The 16,173-nt window shown below is 41.3% G+C and overlaps 1 protein-coding gene across 1 annotated transcript in view; it reads left to right on the top strand.

The window, feature by feature from the left end:
* Positions 1-474: 474 nt before the first annotated feature.
* LOC115162899 (ATP-binding cassette sub-family G member 1) overlaps positions 475-16,173 on the top strand; it is a 32,192-nt gene continuing 16,493 nt past the window's right edge. The window contains exons 1-2 of the mRNA XM_029714402.1: positions 475-774; positions 3,216-3,459. Coding sequence (XP_029570262.1) covers positions 712-774; positions 3,216-3,459 — 307 coding nt within the window. The 5' untranslated portion in view covers positions 475-711. The remainder of the gene's footprint in view (positions 775-3,215; positions 3,460-16,173) is intronic.

Here is a 16,173-nt window from a genome sequence, read left to right as displayed (position 1 = left end):
TTTTTCCCCCAGAGTTGTCTTGAACGCAATGAAGTCGGAGATTTACCAGTTACAAGTTGTTTTGAACAGAGCATCAATTGGCACAAACCTATTTGCGCTGAGTTGAGAAACACAAATGAGGCAAAAGTCGGTGGTTGTACTCGATACAAGTTTAAAAAAAATAAAATGTTTAAAGTTAGAATTTCATCACCCCGCGGAAGGACCGCAGGCTGCCGCAGTTGTACAGGACAAACATAGGTACAGGTAAAGCGTTTTCAGAATTGAAATGTTTACAAGTATCGACTGATGGTGACTCAATGTTGTTGCTATCAATTCTCAACTCCGCCTCCGTATAAAATAACGGAATTGAGTTTGGTAGCTTATAATAAGTTTTGTATTGTAGACCTACACCGTGACCGGCAAGCTGTAGATGACATGCGTATTGTGCAATTCCACAAACATTAACCTGGAGAGAGGCGATCCTTTTTGTGCCGGTCCGGTGTGTGACGTCACATTTTAAACACAGTGGCTGGTTGTGCGCTTGTAAACAATAGGCTACTGATTTCGTTCTGGGCACAGCGCAGGCAAGACACGCGGGAGAGAACATAACTAGGAAGAGTGAACACCTTTTTTTAGGTGCTCAGCGCATTCCAAGCGGCGATGCAACAGATTTGTGCAGGTTTTTAGGTGGAATATTTTTGTCCATTTATTGGATCCATTTTTGGATGGGAAATGGCATGCCTTATGGCAGCATTTTCTGTGAATAACGCCACTGTCACTAACTCCATCCTGATGGTAAGAAAACGCTCTTATTCATTAAAAATGAAAATGTGATTGTGTCAATGTATTGTGATAATATTGATGGTATTTTCTTGAATGACATCTTTTTTATCATTTTATTTAACCTTTATTTAACCAGGCAAGTTGTTAAGAAAAAATGCATATTTACAATGACGGCCTGGCAAGTTGTGCATTTCTTTAAATTAACATGTCTGATCAGCATTTTGCTATCAGTTCTTCTTGTTCATCATAATGTCCAAAACTTTTCATCATAATAGGCAGCCTAGATGATAATATGATCTGTAATATCCCCTCTCCAAATGATTGAAATGCATTATGATCAGTGGTGTAAAGTACTTAAGTAAAAATACTTTAAAGTGCTACTTCAGTAGTTTTTGCTGTATCTGTACTTTACTATTTCGATTTTTGACAACTTTTACTTTTACTACATTCCTAAAGAAAGTGATGTACTTCTTACTCCATACATTTTCACTGACACCCAAAAGTGCTCGTTACATTTTGAATTCTTAGCAGGACAGAAATGAACCATTTCACGCACTTATCAAGAGAACATCCCTGGTCATCTCTACCCGCATCTGATCTGGCGACTCACTAAACACAATGCTTTGTTTTCTAAATGATGTCTGAGTGTTGGAGAGCCCCTGGCTATCCGTAAATAACTCAAAAACACGAACAATTGTGCCATCTGGTTTGCTTAATATAAGGAATTTCAAATGATTTATACTTTTACATTTGATACTTAAGTACTTTTTTGCAATTACATTTAGTTTTGATACTTAAGTATATTTAAAACCAAATACTTTTAGACTTTTAAGTAGTATGTTACTGGGTGACTTTCACTTTATTTCTTGAGTCATTTCCTATTTACTTTTACTCAAGTATGACAATTGGGTACTTTTCCCACCACTGATTATGATAGTATTAATACAATGTGGGAAATACTTTAATAGATGTTTTGCGTTTTCAAATCATGATAATTACAATAACGTAAACAATATTTGCTAATTATTAGGCAACATGACTATATCAATCTGCAAGTTTTTCATTTTGTCAGTTTTGCTTAACCTGATGGCCATAAATGTTGTTAAAAACAACCCAATTTGGGTCATTTGGTAACCCATCACTGGGTAAATATTGGATAAAACACATGCTGGGTTATTTTGACCCAGCCAGTTGGGTATCTTTCACTTTCATGCTGGGTTGACGTAGCATCTGGGTATTTTTTAAGGTAATCCCTAAGTTATTTTCAGGAGGTGTGGCTTTCAGATAGAACTTATTAATGGCAACCCGTGAGAGTAAATGTCATTCCTGTTGACCATGTTAAGCTTAAATAAAATATTTTCTTAAAATGTTTATCATTTTACAAATTATTTTAGAATTTAGGATTATTTATTACATATTATAATAAAGTGGTATCTATCCCAACTGTGATTTGTATAGGCTTTTAGAGAACTCATACACTTCTGTAAGCCTCATGGAATACCAAAAAACCCTACTAAACTACGTATAGGACATATTTTAATAACCCAGCACCAATAACCCAGCATCAACAACCTAACTGTGCTCTTTTTAAAGAAAACAATCCAACTATGTGACCCAACGCCTGCAACCTGGCAGTTGGGTCAACCAAACAACCCAGCATTTTTTTGTGAATGAACCATAGATTCGAATGACTGCCGTCTTTCTTCAATAATCAATTTTTTATTACTCAAATGTGTATATGTAGTTAACACATACCGTGTAGTTCATCAGTATTATTGCATGGCTGTTGTTTTTCTTTGTGCTCAGAGTAAGCTTTGTCCGATAGTAACCTCGGCACTCTGCCTATAGATAGAAACAGATTAGGCGACTCTGCAGTAGCCTACAGTAGACTATGCCAATATGCACTTTACCTAAATCATATTCTGAAAGGGAAATTATCAGAAATGTACATGCATATGTACATCCCATATCAAGGAATTGTGTTATAAGATATCTTTATTGTATTCAAGTTTGATTGTTGTCTACAATCTGGGATATTTTCAGTGGTCAAATTACAATTATTGACCTTGATTCTTGAAGAATAGAAATGCCTCTCAGGCTCAGCACAACTGTCTTGGTCTATCATAAGCCAAAAATATGTTTTTTTTACTCCATTGTTTAAGAATATCAAGATCGGAAATGAACAATGTATAGCATCATGTTTCAAACATATCATTTGGATGTCATGGATTGACATTCCTTGCATCACAAGCATTGTCTATGAATTTTAGAGGGGTTAAATTTTCTTAGTCTCATCTCTCAACTTTTTATTTCAAAACAAGTGGCGAGGCTGCCGTTTTTCAATTCCCAGTTTTAATGGTGTAACCTACCCCACTTTGTTTGCAAATGTTTTGATAATTCAATCATTTTATACTCCAAACCACCTGTTGTACCTCTCTCTCCATCACCACCAGAACACCAATGGGCCTCCTGATCTGATGCTGGACCCCAGGACTGTATGTGTATCTCTTGATGAAGTGGTATCCAATCATGTGAGCAGTCAACATACTCCATTATTAAATGGGCATCTCAAGAAAGTGGAGAACAGTCTAACTGAAGCCCAACGTTTTTCCTACCTGCCACATCGACCAGCAGTAAACATTGAATTCAAAGATGTCAGCTACTCAGTTCCAGAGGGACCATGGTGGAGAAAGAAAGGTGGGTGCATTATAGGCGTTTCTCAGGAATCTTATTTTTCAAATCAAATCACATTTTATTTGTCACATGCTTTGTAAACAACAGGTGTAGACTAACAGTTCTGCCCACACATTTTCTATGGGATTGAGGTCAGGGCTTTGTGATGGCCACTCCAATACCTTGACTTTGTTGTCTTTTTTTGCCACAACTTTGCCACAACTTTGGAAGTATGCTTGGAGTCATTGTCCATTTGGAAGACCCATTTGCGACCAAGCTTTAACTTCCTGACTGATGTCTTGAGATGTTGCTTCAATATATCCAAATAATTTTCCTGCCTCATGATGCCATCTATTTTGTGAAGTGCACCAGTCCCTCCTGCAGTAAAACACCTCCACAACATGATGCTACTAACCCCGTGCTTCACGGTTGGGATGGTGTTCTTCGGCTTGCAAGCTTTCCCCTTTTTCCTCCGAACATAACGATGGTCATTATGGCCTAACAGTTCTATTTTTGTTTCATCAGACCAGAGGACATTTCTCCAAAAAGTATGATCTTTGTCCCCATGTGCAGTTGCAAACCGTAGTCTGGCTTTTTTATGGCGGTTTTGGAACAGTGGCTTCTTTCTTGCTGAACGGCCTTTCGGGTTATGTCGATATAGGACTCGTTTTACTGTGGATATAGATACTTTTGTACCTGTTTCCTCCAGCATCTTCACAAGGTCCTTTGCTGTTGTTCTGGGATTGATTTGCACTTTTCGCACCAAAGTACGTTCATCTCTAGGAGACAGAACGCGTCTCCTTGCAGAGCACTATGACGTCTGCGTTGTCCCATGGTGTTTATACTTGTGTACTATTGTTTGTACAGATGAACGTGGTACCTTCAGGCATTTGGAAATTGCTCCCAAGGATGAACCAGACTTGTGGAAGTTTACAATTTTTTTCTGAGGTCTTGGCTGATTTCTTTTGATCTTCCCATGATGTCAAGCAAAGAGGCACTGGGTTTGAAGGTAGGCCTTGAAATACATTCACAGGTACACCTCCAATTGACTCAAATGATGTCAATTAGCTTATCAGAAGCTTCTAAAGCCATGACAACATTTTCTGGAATTTTCCAAGCTGTTTAAAGGCACAGTCAATTTAGTAAACTTCTGACCCACTGGAATTGTGATACAGTGAATTGGAAGTGAAATAATCTGTATGTAAACAATTGTTGGAAAAATGACTTGTGTCATGCACAAAGTAGATGTCCTAACCGACTTGCCAAAACTATAGTTTGTTAACAAGACATTTGTGGAGTGGTTGAAAAACGAGTTTTAATGACTCCAACCTAAGTGTATGTAAACTTCCGAACTTCAGCTGTAGGTAGGGGTAAAATGATAGATAATAAGCAGTTGTAGCAGCAGTGTATGTTATGAGTCAAAAGAGTGCAAAGGGTGGTCAATACAGATAGTTTGGGTAGCTATTTGGTTAAACTTGCGCTATGCAGAAATCACTCCGCCATTTCCTGGTTGTTAAAACTCTAATAATTCTCCTAATTTCAGTTTATGTGAGAAAATAAGCCTGTATAGTGTAGAGAATCATTGTACCATCTAAACCGCTGTAAAATATATTTCCCATTACCAAAAATATTGTTGTTTCAGCCGTTTGGAACTGGTGTACAAAACAGAAAGTAAAAGATGGCAAAAAAAACAACTTAAGAATGGGAAGCATAGAAATAGCGCACATAGAACATATCTACTGCTTCTTAGACTTGCTATCAAGTAGAATGATAGATCTATAACTCACATTTCTATGTGAATTTGGTCAGGTCGCCCAAAAAGTTACATGTTGCCGCTTGAACTATTTAGCAGTCTTATAGCGTCGGGGTATAGAAGCTGTTCAGGGTTCTGTTGGTTCCAGACTTAGTGTATCGGTACCGCTTGCCATGTGGCTGCAGAGAGAACAGTCTATGACTTGGGTGGCTGGAGTCTTTGACTTTTTTGGGCTTTCCTCTGACACCACCTGGTATAGAGGTCCTGGATGGCAGCGAGCTCTGCCCCAGTGATTTACTGGGTCGGACACACTATCCTCTGTAGCGCCTTGCAGTTGGATGCCAAGCAGTTGTCATAGCAAGCGGTGATGCAGCCAGTCAAGATGCTCTCAATGGTGCAGCTGTAGAGCTTTTTGAGGGCCCATGCCAAATATTTTCAGCCTCCTGAGGGGGAAGAGGTGTTGTATCTTCTTCACAACTGTGTTGTTGTGTGTGGACCATGTCCTTAGTGATGTGTACACCAAGGAACTTGAATCTCTTGACCCACTCCACTACAGACCTATCCATGCGTGCCTGGTCCTCCTTTTCCTGTGGTCCACGATCAGCTCATTTGTCTTGCTGACATTGAGGGAAAGGTTGTTGTCCTGGCACCACACTGCTAGGTCACTGACCACCTCTCTGTAGGCTGTCTCATCGTTATCGGTGATCAGGCTAACCACCGTCGTGCATGGCCACGCAGTCGTGGGTGAACAGGGAGTACAGGAGGGGACTAAGAACACATCCCTGAGGGGCCGCCATGTTGAGGGTCAGCATGCTGGATGTGTTGTTGCCTACACTCACCACCTTGGGGTGGCCCGTCAGGAAATTCAGGATGAAGCTGCAGAGGGAGGTGTTCAGTCCCATGATCCTGAGCTTAGTGATGAGTTTGGAGGGCACATGGTATTGAAAGCTGAGCTGTAGTCAATGAACAATTTTCCCACATAGGTGCTCCTCTTATCCAGGTGGGAGAGGGTAGTGTGGAGTGCAATAGAGATAGCGTTGTCTGTGGACCTGTTGGGGCGGTATGCGAATTGGAGTGGGTCCAAGGTGTCTGGCATGATGGGGTTGATTTAAGCCATGACCAGCCTTTCAAAGCATTTCATGGCTATAGATGTGAGTGCTACGGGGTGATAGTCATTTAGACAGGTTACCTTGGCATTCTTGGATACAGGGACTATGGTGGTCTGCTTGAAACATTAGACTGGGTTAGGGAGAGGTTGAAAATGTCAGTGAAGACACTTGCCAGCTGAACAGCACATGCTCTGAGTACACATCCTGGTAATCCATCTGGCCCCACGGCCTAGTGAATGTTAACCTGTTTAAGGTCTTACTTACATCGGCCATGGAGAGCGAGATCACAGAGTCGCCCGGAACAGCTGGTGCTCTCATGCATGGTTCAGTGTTGCTTGTCTTGAAGCGAGCATAGAAGGCATTTAGCTTGTCAGGTAGGCTGGCGTCAATGGGCAGCTCGCAGCCGGGTTTCCCTTTGTAATCCGTGATAGTTTGCAAACCCTGCCATATTCGACGAACATCAGAGCCAGCGTAGTATGATTCGATCTTAGTCCTGTATTGATGTCTTGCCTGATTGATGGCTCACCCAAGATTGTAGCAGTATTTTTTATAAGCGTCCGGATTAGTGTCCAGCTCCTTTAAAACGGCAGCTCTAGCTTTTAGCTCAGTGTGGATGTTGCTTGTAATCCATGGCTTCTGTTTGGGATATGTACGTACGGTTGCTTTGTCTGGTGGATTATCATAAATAAATGCAGATTTGCATATTTGTAGGCAAAAATAGCTGCTAGTTAGTTTTTTTTAGCATGGATCTTATTTTGCGGTTCAGTGAAGCTTGTACTAGTGTTCAGATAACACATACTGTAAGCTCCAGTTAGGGACCTCAAATCACCTTTTAGAGAAATCAGCTGCCTGACAACACTCCGATCCCACTGAGTATTTTAAGAATCACCAACCATCATCAAAGTCTGATTTGATGTTGAGAGGGATGGAAGGCTATTGCTTCAAAGATGTGCCATCATACACATTACTGTATACAAAGTAAGATATTACTTGTTAGCCTTTTGAATAGGCACATCATTACTCCCTCTGGGTAAGTGATTGCTCTCCCACAAGACCAGAGCGAGAGAGTTGTTAGCGAGATTGCTTTACGTTTGGGATTGGGTGCTGGTGGTAGTGTTTCTGTGAATCTGTATTGACGGAATTGCACAGCTGGCTAGTTACTCTGGCATGTCTTCACTGGAGGGGCCCTCCTCCCATCACAGCAAAGCACTGTTGTCTTCATTAGCACTCTCCATCTGGATGTTCATTGCCATGCAGACCTACGCCTTCTGTCTCTCTGTTCGCCTGTCCATCTGTCTCCTTCTCGAAGCGTAGACTAGATCAGAGAAACATACAGACAACATTAAGATATAGAAGTGCAGAGAATACAAACATGTAATCTAATCAATAAAAGGCAGTCCTACAGTTAGACGCACATGTATTACATTTCTTTTTTTTTTTAAAACACATCAACAATGAGCATGGAGGAAATGTAGGTCATCTAAATTGAATGGACGTTTGATTTAGATAATGGGAACTTCTGTCTGACCTTGTGGACTTGACCGGATGCTGTTGTCCCAGCCAGGCTTTAGGTCTGGGCAACATTACAGCCTGTATTGTTCCTGGTTGACTGAAATGGAAACCGGGCCGTCGAGCTGTCCTACAAATCTTGGTAATACATACAATAAGGAAACTGAGAAAAACTCTGTAGCAAGTCATCTGCAGCCGCAACTAGGAGAGTCTGAGCTGCTCTCAGCCGGTTACTATCGGTCAGCAAACTACAGTAACCCAGATGCAGTGGGGGTGGGGCTGATGATAACACAGCAGGATGCCATGGGCTTTGCACTCACAAAGATACAAACTAAAAAGGATGCCGCTTGAGCTGCCTTTCATCTCTTAAAAGAGCAACGATTAGTGGGTTTTTTGCATTAACACATATGTCTAATGCTTCAATTCTTAATTGACCGATGGAGCTGGTTGCATCATAAAATTCACTAATAATAATAAACCTATAACGTTAATTTTAGATGTCAAATCGACCTCAACCACATTTCAATTCATTACGCCACTTTATTTATTGTAGAACACACATTTATTTGCATAGCTAGTTGTGATGATGGCTTAAAGGGACATTACACACATTTTCAACCTTAATTTTCATGATCTCCAGCACTACTCCAACATCAACAATGTTGATCAACCAGTGGGCCTCCCTGTGGCTCAGTTGGTAGAGCATGGTGTTTGCAACGCCAGCATGGTGTGTGCAGCGCCAGGGTTGTGGGTTCGATTCCCACGGGGGGCCAGTACAAAATGCATGAAATGAAATGTATGTATTCACTACTGTAAGTTGCTCTGGATAAGAGCGTCTGCTAAATGACTAAAATGTAAATGTACAGTATGTGAATCATGTGATTTTAACCAATTAGTAGGCAATGACTACTCACAATTGGTTAAAATCACATGATTCAAACCAGATGGTGCCATTGGAAAAAATTATCTTGCTCTCTATTTTTTTACTACAAAACATAGACCTTTAAATATCCCTTTAACTAGACTCAGTCCTACAGTTTAGTGCATTGATGTGACCTGACCTTGTCTTTTCTGACTGACCATCTGTCTGACTGAGAGGATGACGAGGCATGGGTATCACCCTGGAAATCCATTAGATGACGTGTCAGTTAGCGCTTTAAAGACCTGATGCATTTTACCTAGGCTGAACCCTCCAGACATACAGACATTCGGTTACTCTGCCGTTTACACCAAATACTATTGGTGGTGACGAAAGTGTGTGTGCTTGCTTACATGCATGTCTGTGAGCGAGCGAGCGAGCATGACTAAATGTTTTGCTCCCCGTTTTTAAAGCGCATCAGAGGACTAATATTCAAGGGATTAGGCCACTGTAAGCTTTTGTTTGTTGGCATGGCTCTATATAGCTTTTTTAGAAATGTTTGTGTAAGGGGTCCGCTCTCTCGTTTTTAATAGACTTCACACAACTGAGTCACATACTCTTTTAATGTCAGCTTTGGTTGAAAAGAAAAACAGCTCTGCCCTGGTTATAATCTCGATCTTTCAGGACGATCTTTCAAGATCCGTCAGGATCATGGGAAAGATTTATAACAGGGTAGTACAACTGAGTCACTGTCACGAAGGGATGTCAGCATCTACAATATGTCTGTCAGAGCATGGGCACCTGCCCTGGGAACCCTGGGAGTTGGATTACTCTCAGATTTGTGCCACTGAGGATCCCTGTGATATCCTGGTGACTTTAGCAAGGTGTTCAGATCTACATTTAGATGTATTTATTTTATTTAACCTTTATTTAACTAGGCAAGTCAGTTAAGAACAAATTCTTATTTACAATGACGGCCTACCAAAAGGCAAAGGGCCTTCTGCGGGCACGGGGGCCTGGGATTAAAAATAAATAATAAATACAATATAAATATAGGACAAAACACACATCACGACAAGAGAGACAACACTACATAAAAAGAGACCCAAGACAACAACATAGCAAGGCAGCAACACATGACACAGCATGGTAGCAACACAACAAAACAACAACATGGTAGCAACACAACATGGTACTGTACAGTAGCAGTACAAAACATGGTACAAACATTATTGGGCACAGACAACAGCACAAAGGGCAAGAAGGTAGAGACAACAATACATCACACAAAGCAGACACCTGTCAGTAAGAGTGTCCATGATAAAGTCTTTGAATGAAGAGATAAAACTGTCCAGTTGAGTGTTTGTTGCATCTCTTTCCAGTCGCTAGCTGCAGTGAACTGAAAAGAGGAGCGACCCAGGGATGTGTGTGCTTTGGGGACCTTTAACAGAATGTGACTGGCAGCACGGGTGTTGTATGTGGAGGATGAGGGCTGCAGTAGACATCTCAGATAGGGGGGAGTGAGGCCTAAGAGGGTTTTATAAATAAGCATCAAGCAGTGGGTCTTGTGACGTATAGAGTGTAGTGATGTGTCCTATAAGGAGCATTGGTGGCAAATCTGATGGCCGAATGGTAAAGAACATCTAGCTGCTCGAGAGCACCCTTACCTGCCAATCTATAAATGATGTCTTCATAATCTAGCATGGGTAGGATGGTCATCTGAATCAGGGTTAGTTTGGCAGCTGGGGTGAAAGAGGAGCGATTACGATAGAGGAAACCAAGTCTAGATTTATCTATAGCCTGCAGCTTTGATATGTGCTGAGAGAAGGACAGTGCACCATCTAGCCATACTCCCAAGTACTTGTATGAGGTGACTACCTCAAGCTCTAAACCCTCAGAGGTAGTAATAACACCTGTGGGAGGAGGGACATTCTTCTTACCAAACTACCTTTGTTTTGGAGGTGTTCAGAACAAGGTTAAGGGTAGAGAAAGCTTGTTGGACACTAAGAAAGCTTAATTGTAGAGCATTTAACACAAACTCCGGGGAGGGGCCAGCTGAGTATAAGACTGTATCATCTGCCTATAAATGGATGAGAGAGCTCCCTACTGCCTGAGCTATGTTGTTGATGTAAATTGAGAAGAGCGTGGGGCCTAGGATCGAGCCTTGGGGTACTCCCTTGGTGACAGTCAGTGGCTGAGACAGCAGATTTTCTGACTTTATAGACTGCACTCTTTGAGAGAGGTTGTTAGCAAACCAGGCCAAAGACCCCTCAGAGACACCAATACTACTTAGCCGGCCCACAAGAATGGAATGGTCTACCGTATCAAAAGCTTTGGCCAAGTCAATAAAAATAGCAGCACAATATTGCTTAGAATCAAGGGCAATGGTGACATCATTGAGGATCCTTAAGGTTGCAGTGACACATCCATAACCTGAGCGGAAACCAGATTGCATACCCGAGAGAATACTATATCAAGAAAGCCAGTCAATTGATTATTGACACATTTTTCCAACACTTTAGATAAACAGGGCAAAATAGAAATAGGCCTATAACATTTAGGATCAGCTTGATCTCCCCCTTTAAATAATGGACGAACCGTGGCTGCCTTCCAAGCAATGGGAACCTCCCCGGAAAGGAGAGACAGGTTAAAAATGTTGGAGATAGGCTTGGCGATGATAGGGGCAGCAACCTTAAAGATGAATGTAAAATGAATACCTTCTTATAGCACTCAGGCAGTGAGAGAAAGAGAGATGGTGTCTTTAAACTCGCACTTGTCTTTTCTAACTAGCACTGATTTTGTAGATTTTCTGGAGAAGGTTTTTGGCTGCTGTGCTGAGCTGCTCTTCTTCCAGTGTATTCTATCATCCATGACTGTAGACCCAGTTGAGTAGACACATCACCTTGACAATGATGTCCTGTGACTTAAGCAGTGCAGCAGTCTCCCCTTGATGGCCCATATTCTCAAAGTCTCTCAGAGTAGGAGTAGCCTACCGATCTAGAATCAGTTTTGCCTTTCAGATCGCAATGAATAGGACAGGGAGGACATGATCCAACTACCCCATTCAGGAAGTATTCACACCCCTTGACCTTTTCCACATTTTGTTATGTTACGGCCTAAAACGGATTAAATAGTCCCCCCCATCAATCTACACACAATACCCTATAATGACAAAGCAAAAACTGTTTTTTATTTTATTTTTTGCAAATTTATAAAGAATAAAAGCTGAAATCACATGTACATAATTGTTCAGACCCCATTGGGTTCAAGTCCGGGCTCTGGCTGGGCCACTGAAGGGCATTCAGAGATTTGTCCCGAAGCCACTCCTGCTCTGTCTTGGCTAAATGCTTAGGGTCATTGTCCTGTTGGAAGGTGAACCTTCGCTCCAGTCTGAGGTTTTGAGCTCTTTGGAGCAGGTTTTCATCAAGGATCTGTCTGTACTTTGCTCCGTTCATCTTTCCCTTGATCCTGACAAGTCTCCCAGTCCCTGTTGCTAAAAAATATCCCCACAGCATGATGCTGCCACCACCATGCTTCACCGTAGGGATGGTGCCAGGTTTCCTTCCGACGTGACGCTTGGCATTCAGGCCAAACAGTTCAATCTTGGTTTCATCAGACCAGAGAATCTAGTTTGTCATGGTCTGAGAGTCCTTTCGGTGCCTTTTGGCAAACTCCAAGCAGGCTGTCATGTACTTTTTACTGATTAGTGGCTTCCGTCTGGCCACTCTACCATAAAGGCCTGATTGGTGGAGTGCTGCAGAGAGTGTTGGTCTTCTGGAAGGTTCTCTCATCTCCAAAGTGGAGCTCTGTCAGAGTGACCTTCTGGTTCTTGGTCACCTCCCTGACCAAGGCCCTTCTCCCCCGATTGCTCAGTTTGGCCGAGCGGCCAGCTCTAGAAAGAGTCTTGGTGGTTCCAAAGTTCTTCCATTTAAGAATGATGGAGGCCACTGTGTTCTAGGGGACCTTCAATGCTGCAGAAATGTTTTGGTACCGTTCCCCAGATCTGTGCCTTGACAGGATTGTGTCTTGGAGCTCTACGGACAATTCCTTTGACCTCATGGCTTGGTTTTTGCTCTGACATACACTGTCAACTGTGGGACCTTATATAGACAGGTGTGTGCCTTTCCAAATCATGTCCAATCAATTGAATTGACCACAGGTGGACTCCTATCAAGTTGTAGAATCATCTCAAGGATGATCAATGGAAACAGGATGCATCTGAGCTCAATTTCGAGTCTCATAGCAAATGTAGATAAGCTATTTCTGTTTTTTATTTTTAATGCATTTGCAAAAATGTCTAAACCTGTTTTTGCTTTGTCATTATGGGGTATTTTGTTTAGATTGCTGAGTATTTTTATTTTTTAAATCAATTTAGAGTAAGGCTGTAACGTAACAAAATGTGGAAAAAGTCGAGGGGTCTGAATTTCCGAAGGCACTGCATAATAGAAATCAAGCAATATCTACAGGTGAAAATGTAACATTTTTTTTTTTTTGTGGACCGCTCTTTTAAGAGTGTACTAAAATTAAGGAATGTGGATTTAAGTGCATTATTCATTTATGTTTGGCTTGGAGCAGTGGTGCTTTGCAGCAGATCTAAAACAGTTAATTACAGTTTTGACAGACTGTTACCCTGCGATAGGCATGTTCTTGGGTGGGAGCCTGCACGAGAGGTATCAGACGTTGTTACACATAGCTGAGGCGTGTGCTAGATATAGCTGAGGTGATCTACTAGAGGGCTACATAAAACAAAAACGCATGCAAAAAGACTCTTTCAACAGCCACAGTGGGAGTCTAACTGACAGTATGTAACAGTCTGGCCGGATGATATATGGGAAAACTCTGTTTACTTTTTTGCTGTATTGGAACTGTTTTGTTGCTGTCAGGCAATGCATTGGAGAAAATGCATGCCACTATAGTGGCATTTCTATTTTAAATCCTGAAATATATCATATTTAATCGTGGAATGTTTTCATTTATATTTTCAATTAGGTAGATTTGACAGAACAGAAAAAGAAACACGCATCTATTGATGGAAAACGGCAGTGATGTTTTTTAGGCGTGTGTTCATTAGGAACCAAACGGATTGAAAAACATTTTGCTATAGTGTGCACTAATGAGTACAGCCCAAGATATAATCATTCATCAGACGAAACATGGAACAGATCAGATTAAAGTAAAATATGAAGAGAACCATGACTGGTCTGGCATCAAAATAACTCACTCAGCACCAACATGTACTGTGGGCCTGCATTTGCAGGTGCAGAGTGGTCCAGCCCCTGAAGTGACTATTTACACTGTATGCAAGGATTTCCTTTGTGTTGTCTTAGGCATGCTGCATTATCTCTCCAACTTCCATTGTCTCACACCTTTGGGTAGCAGAGGTTCTGTTGTGATAACATCCTGTAGGTCTGATATCTGATTGGCGGTTAACTTTACTGTAATACGATTGGTCAACAACTCAGATTTTCAATCAATCAATCAAATTTATTTATAAAGCCCTTCTTACATCAGCTGATATATCAAAGTGCTGTACAGAAACCCAGCCTAAAACTCCAAACAGCAAGCAATTCAGGTGTAGAAGCACGGTGACTAAAAACTCCCTAGAAAGGACAGAACCTAGGAAGAAACCTAGAGAAGAATCAGGCTATGAGGGGTGGCCAGTCCTCTTCTGGCTGTGCCGGGTGGAGATTATAACAGAACATGTCCAAGATGTTCAAATGTTCATAGATGACCAGCAGGGTCAAATAATAATAATAATCTTTAATGCAACAATTGTCACGGCTGTCGTAGGAATGAGCGGACCAAAGTGCAGCGTGTGTGTCGTTCCACATTTTTATTTATACTGTGAAACTATGCAATTCATAAATACACTGAAAAAAAAAAAAAAACGTGATGCAGAGACAACTCAAAAATAATCACCCACAAAACCCAGGTGGAGAAACCCCTACTTAAGTATGATCTCCAATTAGAGACAACGAGGACCAGCTGCCTCTAATTGGAGATCATCCCAAACAAAACCAACATAGAAATACAAAACTAGAACATGAACATAGAAATACAAAACATAGAAAAACACCCCCTGTCATGCCCTGACCTACTCTACCATAGAAAATAACATCTTTGTTATTATGGTCAGGACGTGACAACAATAGTCTTGCTGTAATATTGCTCAATTATCTTCATTGACATATAATATGCATATAATAAATACTACCCCACTACACAGGAACATCCACGCTAAACTAAAATCGGTTCAGTTCATTTGCCACATTGTTTAGGAACACTTGTTGACCCACTTCTACATCCTACTGTCACTTTGACTTTTGTCCTAACTATCTTGATCTGCTACTACATGTATGCATTTAATGTTTTGTTATGAGTAACACATACCTTTGGTAACAAACAACATTTTCTACATTATCGAAGGTAAAGACCCCTTCGGAGTGCTGTGGAAAAGCAAAGAACTAAAAAGGAAATGTAGATTGTGTTTATTGATTAGGCCTAACTTAACAATTGCTGTATGGTCAATTAAAAGAAATCCAAAAGTTGAATTGACTTTTAATCAAATCCTGGCTGACCGTTTCTTGCTCTTGAAATATCATGGCTCTAAGTTAGTGGAATGACTCTTTTGGCATTAAGTCTCGGGCTAGTCCAATTTCTAGTCCAATTTCTAGTCCAATTTCTAGTCCAATTTCGACAATCACGGAGTGAACACTGGGTGTTTGTGCCTTATAAGTTGAACAGCGGAGGGAGACACTCGGGTGCTCATCCTCCTTGGCTGCTCTAGATCTCCGCCCAGGCATTAGTGTCTTTTGCAGGAAGAGAAGGGGAGGGGAGGCCCTCCTCTGTCATCCTTCAGCATCCCAAACACAAATACTGGTAGTACAGCCACAGCAGGTGTCACTATGCCCACCACATGGTTTCTCTTTTAAGCCCCTTCTCTATCCTCCCTCCCTCCCTCTCGTTCCCTCCCTCTCGATCACCTCTCTTGCTCCCTCGCTATCTCCTCTCTTCTTGCAGCTGCTCACTGATACAGATGGACATGCATTTTAGACCATCTTTCATTTCCCCCACACACATCTGAAATATATTTTTCGACCATACAGGTCAGTTGGAAAGCACTTAATGCAACTTTATTGCATTTATATGATCATTTACTTATCTGAACATAAAGGGTATTAAGATAAGTGCAATCCACTTATTTAGCTGCCAACTCATTCCCACCCTAAAATCCATTGACCCAAATTGTTCAACTCGTATTAAATGGATAATAAATACTTGTTATCCTCTTCCAAAGCTCAGATTTTATGCAGACTGTGATTTTGACTTTTCTGTGTAGCCTACTTTGTCATTATTTTGCCAAAGGGCAAGTACATTGGTCTTTCAGTGAATGCACCCAATCCAATGAACTGTGATTAATCCTATTGTTTACATGTGCTGATTGGGTGTAATACAAGTCTTTGCCAAATTTGGTTACCTGCCTTATTTTTACCAGGTTTGTTTGATTC

Source organism: Salmo trutta, chromosome 26, assembly GCF_901001165.1.
Source record: "Salmo trutta chromosome 26, fSalTru1.1, whole genome shotgun sequence".
NCBI lineage: Eukaryota > Metazoa > Chordata > Actinopteri > Salmoniformes > Salmonidae > Salmo > Salmo trutta.
Note: the sequence above shows the minus strand (reverse complement) of the source record. Positions and strands in the feature narration are given on the sequence as shown.